Source organism: Sceloporus undulatus, chromosome 1, assembly GCF_019175285.1.
Source record: "Sceloporus undulatus isolate JIND9_A2432 ecotype Alabama chromosome 1, SceUnd_v1.1, whole genome shotgun sequence".
Lineage (NCBI taxonomy): Eukaryota > Metazoa > Chordata > Lepidosauria > Squamata > Phrynosomatidae > Sceloporus > Sceloporus undulatus.
The window spans coordinates 278,501,344-278,514,314 of NC_056522.1; the positions used below are offsets into that span (position 1 = coordinate 278,501,344).

The following is a 12,971-nucleotide window of genomic DNA, read 5'->3' on the forward strand; positions in this document are numbered from 1 at the left end:
TTAATTGTCTTAGACTGATTTCAATAAGCTCTAAAAAACCAAATTAGTCATATTCTGAAGCACATAGGTTCAGTGCCAAGAGATATTTTACAAGGCTTTACCAAAGTTGTAACTTTTTAATGTTACATGTATCTGCAAAGATAGTAAGAATGGCAAACAGTAGTTTTATAACACACAAATACCAGGCTATTTTAAATATGTCAGTGACCACCTCATTAATACACTATTTCAACATAAGATCAAACCACTTTTCTTTAACACCTTAAAGATACAGTTAAGTTGCAGATATGAAAAAGATGATGTTGTATCACCCAGGCCTGGCATCATTACTGAGATCCCACAGCAGGTAGGTGAGCCTGTGAGCTGCCATTTTCTATTACCCATGGTGTTGACCTGCTGGTCTGTGGGAAATGTAAAGTATGTGGCTTGAAGCCATCCACCATGCCCACTAAGTAGGTCCCCAGTGAGGAGCTGCCAGAGGGCACCTTACCAAAAGCCCAACAAACCTGGCACCAATATTTCTGAATTTTTGCATTAGATTTGTAATACATTAAAGCACAGCTATTGCAATCATAGAAGATACTTACTATAATAAATCATATTGCACTTGTAAAAAGGAATCAAGCACCACATATTTGCTTTAGGTCACCACTTTTTTTCTTTTTTTCATTCGTGATCTGGATTAAAAACTGAAAATATCTGAGAAAGCAGACTAAAATTAAATTTAATTGTTTAATGATGCGTAAACTGCATTTGGTTGTCTATGGGTATATTTCTTAATAAAAGCACACAACTATGGGTTTGATCCAGAACTGTATTCCACTAGTAGGTATATCCCCGAATGGAGTTTCAGAACATACCAACTGGTGGAAAGGGAGAGAATTCTTGCCTATCCCCCCCCCCCCCCCCCCCCCGGCTGCCTCTCTACAGCCCTGTTGCTTTTGTATCTTTCTATCTTCTGGAAAAAGATTGCCCTCAGACAGTGGAAAAGCTCTGCCAGATTAAAAGCCGGCCACTGACTGAAAGATCTTCTGGCTGTGGGGGGCTTTTGCAGGTTCCAGCTCTTTGACCTTATTCAACATTAAGTTACTGTACTTGAAACTGCCTATACAACATACTATCAAAACAAGTGCAAAAGCCAATTATTTATCAAAGAAAAGTGCTGCTACAAATTTTTGATGAGCCTAACATGCTACAGTAGTGATTTAACCAAACACATGTAAATAGGATTAGTGGCAATAATTTATGTAAGATGGCAATGGAATTACCAAAATTAAATGTGGAATGTTGCCATTCCTATTCATGCAAGCATGCAATTGCATAAAAAGGGGTAACTTCTCAGTGTAGTTCTGGGAAACAGACCATCTGTAACCACCCATATTATTTTACAATGATAAAAAGTGCAATTTTAACAAGCTATCACAGAAGAGATACCTAAAAATTAAATATTTGCTCTTCCGGTGTTAGATAAAACTTGGTGTACCTTCTATGTTACCAACAGAAATAATGAAACAAAAATTGAAATTTATAAACTCAGACTGGCTCACACGCAAATGGTCACTTTTGAAGACTCTTGACATAGCTTATAGAAATCAACGTATGTAGTAAACAAAACCAAAATGAACAACGAAAAATTAAATCTTGAAAGATTTCAAGAGTACAGTTGTTATTAGTTTCAGGGTCTGTGGGGCTGGCCTGCCTCATCCACCATGTTAAGTATGTAGGTAGCAATGTCTTCTTCTGTGGGTGCATCAGACACAACCCAGGAATCATTTGCCGCAGTCACTTGCAAACGACATATAGGGCAATTCCTGTGACGACCACTCCTGTGTAGGAAGTCAGAAGAAAGAGTCACTATTGCTCTCAAAGTTTTATACTGATAGTATCCATAACCACTCTTTGCTCACAATTTTTTTTAAAAAAAAACAATGGAACATTAACAGAGTACCCAGAATTGGATGAAATGCATTATCTGGGATAGCTATAATTTACATTTAACTCAGTAAATCTTCAATACATGTGTAGCAGGTTAATAGAAAGCTAACACTGAATGAGATCTTAAAATGCTGCCAATGGTGTTCTACTGCTTTTATAACTGTGAACTTCACAAATTATTAATGTAACTCCAGTAATCCAAAACCACTGCTTTCCCATCATTGCTGATTAATGTTAACAGACATCACCATATTCTTAACTGTCCTCTTTGCTGTCCTTTCACGTTTCCTGATGTTTTCTCTTAAACCTTTAACCCCAACTACAGCTGTATAAATCTTTCCCAAGTTTTCAGTGTCTTTTAATTGCATGCATGGTATCTCTTGCCATGCTAAAAATGACCATGTTGTTCTTGCATGAGACAACTTTCCAAGTAATGCTTATATCAATGTGACCCCAGGGGTTTTTCCTGCCAATGCTCTAAGGCTTTTCTTCTACCTCAGATACATCCCTTGACTCCTTGATCATGACACTTGCCTCATTTTTACCCCTAATCCATTTAAATGAATTAAGGTTGAGCTCCCCAAGTGTCCGTCTCCTATATGTATGCTTTTATTGGTAGCGTGCTTATGATATTTCTATTATAAATCCATCCAACCCACTGTCTTCTGGAAATAAGAATAAATATAAACTTTATCTACAGTCAGATGTTAAGACTGCATCTTTTCAAAGTTGTCTCACAAATCATGCGGTTACAATATGTACAACTCTTTGCTTGTTACAAATTATTTCCCATTCAGTCCCCCCACTGGATTTCTTTCAACTTTCAACTGTTTCCTGGTTCTCTTAAAATAATCCTTTATAAATGTCCCTTCAACAGGAGTGTGAATCCTGTTAAAGTCTGGCCTGAATCACAACTGACAAACAGAACAAAGCAGGAATGAGACACTTTGAACGGACCTGTGAACTGACTTGTGAACTGATACACTCCCCAGTTCTCCCTTGCTCCTCCCCTTTTATTGTTACTCCTCAGGCAGTCTCCACCTTTGTATTCAGCCTGAACCTGACTGGCTGTTGGAGAACTTCACTCTCCGCAGTGACAGCATCCCGTGGTACAAAAGGATAACACTGTTCATCCTATCATTCATCCTCATGCCCAAATATTTAAAAAGCTTCATGAATGCTTTCATGAACATTTTGTTCCAAAAGGGCCAGAGAGTCTTTGGATTCCATTCTGTTTTCAAGAACAAATGGCAGTGCTCTTTATCTCTGTAATCAAGATAGACTAGCAGGAGGATTCTAGTTATTTAATCCACATACACAAGATTCTAGGTTTTAATGCTAAAAAAACAGATTAGATGAAACATTTCTCAGTTGATTTTGTTGTAGCCTAGCCTGGAATAGAGTTAAACTGAGTTTGCTTTGCACCACATCTAGTCATAAGTAAAATCTCATAACCCTGGGACTTATAATTGTAAGCATCTGTAGTTATAAGTTAAATATTGACTCAGAGATCTTCATTGTTAAGGTTTTGTACAAACTAAACTAAACTTTGCACTTTTGTACAAGTGCAAAGACTCTGAGCTAGAACTGTTTATTTTTATGTAACAAAGCAGTATTTATGATACTTTATTTTCCATACATGCAGGGCTATGCTCACAACAACATGGACAGATATTTTATATGAAATCATATTTAAATGAGAAAAAGGTGACTTATTTCATTTTTTTCTGTGCAGAGGAAAACCATTCTTTTGCACACAAACTGGTAACATTAGTGGTGGAGATAGGAAAGCACTTATCAAAAGGAACCAATATTCCAATTTTCCCCTGCAAAACACATACCCTATTCCATGGTACATATCAAGATCAAGATTTTTTCCCTAAAGGACAAGGCCAAGGAGGCATTTTAGTGAAGGGCTGGACAAATTTTATTCATTCATGTATTCAATGCCTCTGAACTATTTTGTTCTAGAAAAGTTGGCCAAATGCATAGCAGAACCATTTTCACATTATAATTTAACTACAGTCTAGCAGACATCTTACCATTTATCAATGCATTTCTGACAAAAGCTGTGGGCACATGGCAAGATCAGATCAGCCCGCCCATCCATGCAGATACAACACTCTTCCTCATCAGTCAGCTGCTTTACCCTACAATACAAATTAGTCTTATTTATCATATCACAAAAACTGATCCAAGATAAATGTACTTTTAAGCATTTCTAGTAATGACATCCAGGACACTACAAGCAACTCCACGCAGGAAGTTGTAGCAAACCATTATCCCATTCATCTTACTGAACCACAGATCACTATTAAACTCAACCCAACTCATCTACTATCCTTATTCAGCAATTTCCTATGGCATGCAATGGCACCTCTGGAAATGACTGCTCTGTGCCAGCACAGGAATCACTGAAGGAAAAAAAGTGCTACACAAATGAGAGTGGGTTCTGTGCTTTTTTTCACATTGATATTGTCCATGTGGGCTAGCCACCTTTTTTCTTTGTATATGAACATTAATTTCTTCACATATACATGCATGGTACTAATGTTACATCTGAACACAAAAGCAAATGGCTATGTCACTGGGCCTGCTTCCAGCCAGTCCCAGGAATGCTACTGAGGCAGTACACTTTCCAGCCCATCTATATTTCTGAATCAGGATTAGATATTTGCAAGTCACAAACATTCCAGATCATTAGCATGATACTGTGCTAAAGTGCAATAATAAAATATACTACTTAAATGAACAGACTGAAACAAAATTTCTCCTGAGAAAAACTAAACCATCGCATTTATCTGAGATTTGCTTTACATTGATATAGGCCTGAAACAGATGGGCCAAAGCACTGTGCTGGCGCCAAAATTAGGGTTACACAGTGCGCAACAACTGCATGTGCTGGAACCCTAATACATATGAATGGCACCATCTTTACATGGCGCTGCCCATGCGTGGCGTGCGTGCATGGCACAAGCACGGTGCTGCATCTGTGCCGCAGGGCACCACACTTGCATCTTGCACGCATCACAGTGCACCAATGGCACACTGGTGACGTCATCCCTGCATGCCAAAAAGAACCCGAGTTTTCTGGGTTCTTTTTGGTCCGGAGGGACACTGCACAGTTTGGCTGCTGCGGTGTCCCTCTGGAGGAAAACTGGGTGCCTCCAGCCTGTCCCTTTGGGGTGGTCTGGATTGCCTCATAACTTTGTTGTTATAGCTCTGAATGTAAAAATAATGAGAACTAATTAGAATATGAAAACAGGGTACAACTTTTACTACTACTACTGTTGTTGTTGTTGTTATTGGAATCCAAGCTATGTTATTCCAGTACCCAAAAAGAGCTGCCATATAGTAGTAAGGTCCTTGACACTCCATTTTTGTGTGTGTGCAGGTGAACAACAGATATATTTCATAGTCTTTTGATTTTTCTGGATTCTCACCAGTGTCAAGATTTATTTTTCCATAGCTACATTATCAACTGTTCTTCTTCTTTTGTGTACAGTATTTGCTCTGATCTGAATCCCAAACCTTTACAACATTTCACTGGTAAATCTGCATACAAGTCCATAATGCACTAAAGTAAATTAGAATTGTAGAAGTGAGTAACCAGAGTTAGAATCAAAAGTGCATTCTTTTATTTTATGCAAGCCTCACAATCTTTGGTTCTGTAACAATTTTATTTTCAAACTGTTTTCTCTTTATATAGTTCCTTGTTTAAAGATATTATTTGTATGAGTTGTGAAAAACTGTGGGCATCAGATAAGAACTAACCACACCTGCTATGTACTTACAATACTGATTTCAGGGCCCTCCTTTCCTCCCTAATAGCAAAACAGGATATTATCTAAGAATCTGTATTTCTTCCAAGTTTTCTAGGTGAAAATTGATGATCTTTCTAAGTACGGACTTTCAGATGCCAATATATAAAAAGTACATAAAGTGAGTGTAACAAAATCTCAGAAAACAGCTCTGATCCTAGCTTTGACACATCCAGTTTAGCTATTTAGTAGCAAGCCTTCATTGTGTCTTTTAGATAAGGACTGTTAAGGGGCTCCCTACATTTCACATCCTTTTGATGTTAGCTGTTCTCACTGAATCATTTTATAGATCTATCTCAAGATGTTTAGAGTTTAAGCAAAACTAGTTCTGTCACTCAAATGCAAGATTAATTAAAATATATATTTGGCCTTGCTTATACTTTTACATCACACTTTGGAAAAAAAACCCAGTTTCTTAATGCTTTGGATTAGGTCTTGTTTCTGGCAGCTCTACTGTTGTAGATATACATTAGGAACTACACTACAATTATTATTATTATTCCTTTATGCAAGTAACTCCTAATTTTGGAGCGTTCATTTAGTGCAGGTATTTCATGTTAAACAAATACACCAAACCTATAAATTCCTTATACTGACGTAAGAAATGAGAGTTAATATTATAGAATATAACGTATTCTGTAATATTCTTAGAAACCTATAATTACATTTTTATTCAATCCAAATTATTTTTTAATATGCATATTCCAATCAAATATGTATAGATAACTAAGGAGTGCATTCAAACATAAATTGAATTTAATTTTGAGATACCTTCCCATCCAAATGCTGGCCTGACAAGATGCAACAGAAGCCATATCTTCTGAAGCTCCTTCTGAGGCAATGTTCTGTGAAAGTACACCTGCTGCCTGACTTGTGATATCATTATAAAGCTGAATGAACTGATACAAGTTCATGATTCTTGACGCTTCAACAATGCCACTTGTCTTGTTTATCTAAACATAGAGAAAGCAGTCTTACTATTTTTAACACAGTACCACTTGTTTTCAACTTTATTTCTTTATAGAAAAAGCCCATAACTGAGTCATGAATCAAGAGTTGTGAAAAGTAAGATAGCATATCACATTTTGCTATGTTCTGGGTGGCTTTACAATATTCAGAAAAACCCTAGATTCTGAACACCAGTGCTCTATTTAGTTTCACTTTGAATACAGGTATAATTCAGTTAACAAAGTAGCTATGTTCTTAAGTATGATTTCTTTAACAGAAAAGTTGGTACCAGAGGCAGAAATAACTTGGAAAAAATAGGGATAGGTTCCTCCACCACAAAACAGAAGAGCAATTCAACATGTTTCTGCAATTTTTAAAATCAAAACTAACAAAATGGTCATGTGAAATGAAACAAGTAGGTCAATACCCTTTGCAAAAGTAAACAAAAACATTTTGAGTTTTCTAGAAAAGACCACATTATTGCTGAATAGATTCAATGAAGAAAGCCATTGCACTGAATTTGCAGGACCAGAGAATGGGTGTTGATAACAGAGTGATTTGGAAGTCTCTGATTCGTAAGATCACCATAAATTGAGGTCGACTTGACAGCACTCAACAACAACAGAGACCACTTGGAGGCTTTACTACCAAAATGCAACCAGTGATGACTTTTTCTTTCACCAGCCTCTACTTTGCTTATGATTCCTATTTTGGTGGGCAAATTTGCAGGTTTACAGTGGACTCTCTGGATGCATGGGCTCTAGATCCACCAATTCCATCAAAAGATCAATCATTCTATATTATTAAATGCCAGCAACATGAATATGGACAAACTGAAGTGTCCGAGTTCACATCATCGCCATTTAATAATATGGGGCTTGAATAACTAACATTTTTCATATCCATGCAAGGTCCTGGAACCAAATCCCTGTGGCAGGCCCAGTTTATGCTTCTTTAACATGCTGGGAGGACATTATTTAACATATATCTTAACATTTTAAAAAAACAAACACAACTTGCAGGTAGACAGAGGATGAGCAGAAAAGAGAACGGGGTGGGAAAGCATAAAAAGGCTTTGTAAAAAGGAGCTTCTTTGTCAGAGGCTTTGTTAACTGAGGTGTGCCTGTAATTTTAAAGTTCTCAAACTAACAAAGATGTGTTAGTGAGGTGGTTCTCAACCTTTGGTCCTTCAGCTTTTTAAACAGCTCCGAGAATCCCCAACAATTGGCTTTGCTGGCTGAGACTTCTGGAAGCTAAAACTCCAAACAATGAAAAGATCCCAAGCTGAGAAACACTACTTTCATGCAACCATCGCATGACAAAGTAGAACCTGGTACACTCAAAACTGTCATGAAAAACTCTCTTTCTCTTGCTAGAGTTGGGTACAAAGTCTAGTAATATTATCTTGACTATTCAATAGAACCACAGAATTAAAGGCTTTGATAAGCTTACCTTAGTACATACTACCCGAACAGCCACCTTCCAGAGTGCTGAAGAGTCTGAACCTGGCTGTACTTCAAACAGCAGGTGTTTGTCCTGCCCAGCACCTAACTTTGCAGTTCTAAAAATATTTTAATAATACTATATTTAATATTAAGTAGTAGCAGTAGTACAAGTCAGTCTACATTAGAAAAGAGGAAGGTTAATTTTTTGCCTTTTAATTGGAGAATGAATTTATAACAAATAACCGAGAAGCGTACATACTTCTAAAATAGAGCACTGAATTTTATTTTGTGTACAAATAACAGTAAAATCACATTTTAAACATAAGGCATAGCCAAGGCTGCATCTGCATGCTTGACACCACTTTAACTGCTATGGTTCAATGCTATGGAATTTTGGGAACTGTAGTTTTGTGAGAGTTAGCCTGTTCTGTCAGAGAACTCTGGTGACACATGAAACTACAATTCCCCAAATTCCACAGCATTGAGCCATGACAGTTAAAGTGGTGTCAAGCTGGATTATTTCTGCAGTGCAGTTGCAGCCCAAGGAAACCCAAGCACAACAGTTTATTCCCCATCCCCTCTTATTTCAGTAGCTCCCAACCCTGCCACTGCCAAATAGTATAGGCTGTTGTGCAGGTGACTGAGGTGGAATAAATTGGATGAATCATATTATAGTTAATAAAATGAGCATGTAGTCTCTCTCTGCTTAGATGCCTGAAACAATCCTGAGTTTTGCCTCCTCTCGCTCATCACCACCGGTGCTTCAGCATAGTTTAATTTTCTAAGTATCCCAATACCAAGATATGAAAATTATATTTTTCAGGATTTAGACACACACATGCACATTGTCATCTGTTCTTGATTTAAGTGGGAAGGTCTGTTGCTAAGTGGTTGAGTACACGCTTTGCATAGAAAAAGTCCAACATTGAATCCCAGGATACCTAGTCAGGTTCGAAAAGGATCTTCCCTGAAATCCTGAACAGTCGCTGCCAGTCATTTTAAAGTTTTTTGGGAAGATGCTCCAAACAGCCCCAGGGAGAGTAACTGACCATTTCATCACATTCTACCACATACAATTTTGGCCCCAAAGGGCCTATTCAAAACCAAATGTTATTGGACTGTACCATCCAGTTTGGAAACTGGACCTAAAAACTGGATACCCACCAGACCTAATTTTTAATATATAAAAGTAAATATGATAATAAAAAACAGGTAGTAGGAAATATAATTTTTTTCTAATACAAAATTTAATCAACAGTCATTCCTATTTTTTTTCCTTTTTAAAACATGTATTCTTTAGGTCACTCACATATTTCTAAAACATTTAAGTTACTCATAGTTTGCACATGCTCTTTTAATTAAGTTTTAATGAATGTTGCTTCTCTACTGGTGTAATTTTTCACATGCAGGACCTATCAGGCTACATTTAATTCCTTGCCAGGGAAATTCTCCCTTCTCCCTGGATACACATCTGCTATTTGGATTTGAAAAGATCTATAAGGATATTAAGAATATATGATGCTGTAGGTTTTAGTCGTAATTTTAAAAAAATTATGCCACAATATACTTGATACAGTCTTTTAAGACTCCATAGGAATTTAGGGGTGGGAAACTGAAAACTTACGACAGCCATGCATGTATTCCCTTCCTCCCAGATATTATTATTTCCTGGGTAATTTTTATAATAGGACAATTTACATGTGGACTAAAAGGGACATTGTGGACTGTTTAACAGGCCTTCATATAATCTAGAACAGATTCTACAACACTTGGAAGCAAATGAGCATATACTTAATTAAGAGGCATAAAACAGACATCTAGCCACTACACTAATTCACTCTGAAAAGGTGTAACACATGATGCCATTCATGTGTTAAAACATGTTATACAAGTAAGGAAAAAAACACTGAAGCCTTACATGTCATTAAGTTCAGCTACTCGCCCCAAAAACTCTTCATATGTCAAAAAGCCACTTTCTCGAACCAGAGCGACATGTTTGACAATTTTTTCTGGCAGTTTATTAATAACAGTGTGTGTCTGGCTTGAAAGCTGTTGGCCCATGATAAAGTGCTTTAGCTTGTTGTCCAGGAAGAAAAGCAAGTTTGGTCATTTGGGGAGTTCCTGAGAAATATAGATTAAAATACTGCATTAGTATATAAATAGTCATCACCAGCTAATTAGATATCAAGATCTACGTACTGATGTTGGGTTGTGTCCTTCTGCCATCAGAATGCCACCACTGTTGGATTCAATCCCCCCCCCTCCTTTGCAGCTCCCTAGATCTTCTCTGGGGATTAAGGAACCCTCAGAGACAGCTTCAGGGGCATGAAGGGAAAAGCACAGGAAGGCAAACTTCTATTGTATGAGCAGATGTTTGCTTTTCTAACACTGGCTGTAGCCCACCCAGATGAATAGCTCCAGATTACAAGTGATTCAACTGGAACCTAACTTAACCACTGCCTTAACAAGCAGGCAGATTTAGTTAGCAACTCATGAACACATGCTCCAATTAAGTACATAAAAAACTGCACAATACAAAACTCAATTACTGTCATTCACAATACGTCCGCCATTTGGAAACTTGGTAGATGGAAAACAGCCAACTCTTAATGAGGGAGAAAATGTTTGGGCTCATTTGTGTTAATCCATGCAGAAAATAAGAGCGTCCGGCAAGCTCTAACCAGCTATTAAGGGGAAGAGCATCTATTAAGCTGGAGAAGAAAAAGACCTCTTACATTCTATCTGTGCCACTGAAAACATGATGATTTACAACATGATTCAACATATGTTCTAATTTATCAACCCACTTTTTAAAAGTTTTTATCCAAGGATTTCATGCACCTGATTTCAGACTCAACATGAAATTGTACCATGATTCACAAAGATGATCAAACAGCAAGTAGATCAGATGCTTGAGTACTTGCATTTCTAAAACGGATACAGGGAAATATAACCAAAAACGCTTTCCTGAATTTCAGTTTGAAATACCAAGTAAATCACAATGGAAAAGTCCATCTCAGCACTTATTGTGAAGGGGATGCGCAGAAGTTGCTTTGACACCATGTCCAATCTGTTACGAACGTTCCTGTTTGTGTTTGCCAAACTTCCAGCGAAACCAGAATAACTAAAGGGTGCACTACCACACCCACAGTGTAAAATTCAACCAATATAATATAACATTATACAAGGCATAATACTTGACCAAATTCTTAATTCTAAAGACAACTTACTTGGCACAATTTGAGCACCCAAATGCAACATCTTTTCATGTACTAATATTACCAATTGTACTGTTATCTGAACATAGATATATGTTTGGAAAACACTTTCTTCAGTGGCATGGAAGCCTAGATTTCTCTTTTGAAAGACAATGGTCCAAAACACCCTGGAGAAATAATCCACATTGAGACTGCTTTAACTGCACTGGCTCAGTGCTAGGGAACTGTAGTTTATTGTGGCATCAGAGCTCTCTCTCACAGAGAAGGCTAAATGTCTCACAAAACTACAGTTCCCAGAATTCCCTAGCACTGAGCCAGGGCAGTTAAAGCAGTCTCAAACTGTATTATTTCTGCAGTATGTTTTGGATCAATGTCAGAAATTCCCATTAAACTCTTCACGTTCTTCCTTCCTAATTATTAACACAAGCATGACAAGAACTGAATAATGTGGATTCTGAATCCTGTTACGCTATTCATTTCTATTTCCTTACCACCTCTCGACTTTTCCCAGAGGTGGGGCACAAAGGGGTTAAAGGAATTTAACATTCTATATGCTTTTGAGGTAGCACCTTTTAAAAAATATATTATTATTTTAGAGGATTTAAACTATTTGTTCCTAGAATCAAGAGCTGGAAGAGACCGCAAGGGCCATCTAGTCCATCCCCATTCTGCCATGCAGGAACTCCCAATCAAAAGATTCCTCACAGATGGCCATCCAGCCTCTGTTTAAAGATGTCAAGAGAAGGAGACTCCGCCACACTCCAAGGGATATATACTCCTATTGATTCAGCCTGAGTTCATACAGTCATAGAGCTGGAAGAGACCACAAGGGCCCTGATCCAGTCCAGCCCCATTCTGCCATGCAGGAACTCACAATCAAAGCATCCCGAATAGATGGCCATCCAGCCTCTGCTTAAAGACCTCCAAGGAAGGAGACTCCACCACTTTCTGGGAGAGTCTGTCCCATTTGCAGAAGCACGACCCCCCCCCCAACCCCCCCCCCAGGTGAGAAAGCGGGGGAAGAGGAGAGCTCCTTGATCTATTCTGTCCTCTCATAGAACGACAGAAGCCTAGAATCGGCCTGGATGTCCCTTGTGTTCCAAGGCTATGATTCCATGATTCTCTGCTTGCAATGCCAAAACAGAAGAGGAGAGAGGAGACTCCATTGGGCGCCACACCCACCGACCCCGGCCCCCTTCCTCCTCCTCCTCCTCCTCCTCCCTCGCCCTCTAGACCACAGAAGGCCACACTGGGAGGCTCCTCGGGCTCGCTCACCCCCCCAGCCCCGACATCCTGCTCCTGCTCCTCCTCGTCTCCCTCTTCGCCCAGACAACCGGAGGCGCCACAGTCGAACCAAGGGGCCTCCCGTCGCGTTTAGATGACGCGTCATCCCCTCCCCTCCCCTCCCCTCCCCTCCCCTCTGGGGCCCCGCGGTTGCTAGGAGACAGGGAAAGTGCGGCCTGCGCGCTTTTCGAGCCACAGTGGAGCCTGTGGCTCGATTAGTAGGCGACTCAGGGTAATAATACGCAAAAAGGGGGCTAATGAAGGATTTTGTATTGGAAGGAGGAGTCAGTGACGTCACTACAGGGCAGGGATGTAGTGCT

At 38.8% G+C, this 12,971-nt stretch overlaps 1 protein-coding gene across 2 annotated transcripts; it reads right to left on the reverse strand.

The window, feature by feature from the left end:
- Positions 1-900: 900 nt before the first annotated feature.
- Positions 901-12,753, reverse strand: RNF141 (ring finger protein 141). Of its 2 annotated transcripts, none has more exons than XM_042462470.1 (6): positions 12,643-12,753; positions 10,068-10,270; positions 8,157-8,265; positions 6,528-6,709; positions 3,978-4,085; positions 901-1,826 (listed from the first exon to the last, which is right to left on the reverse strand). In XM_042462470.1, exons 2-6 carry the CDS (start codon positions 10,208-10,210, stop codon positions 1,676-1,678), a joined length of 693 nt encoding a protein of 230 aa, XP_042318404.1. In that variant the 5' UTR covers positions 10,211-10,270; positions 12,643-12,753; the 3' UTR covers positions 901-1,675. The 2 variants fall into 2 exon arrangements, with proteins under 2 accessions (XP_042318404.1, XP_042318488.1); XM_042462554.1 differs by lacking the exon at positions 12,643-12,753 and adding an exon at positions 12,242-12,348.
- Between the last annotated feature and the right edge of the window lie 218 nt (positions 12,754-12,971).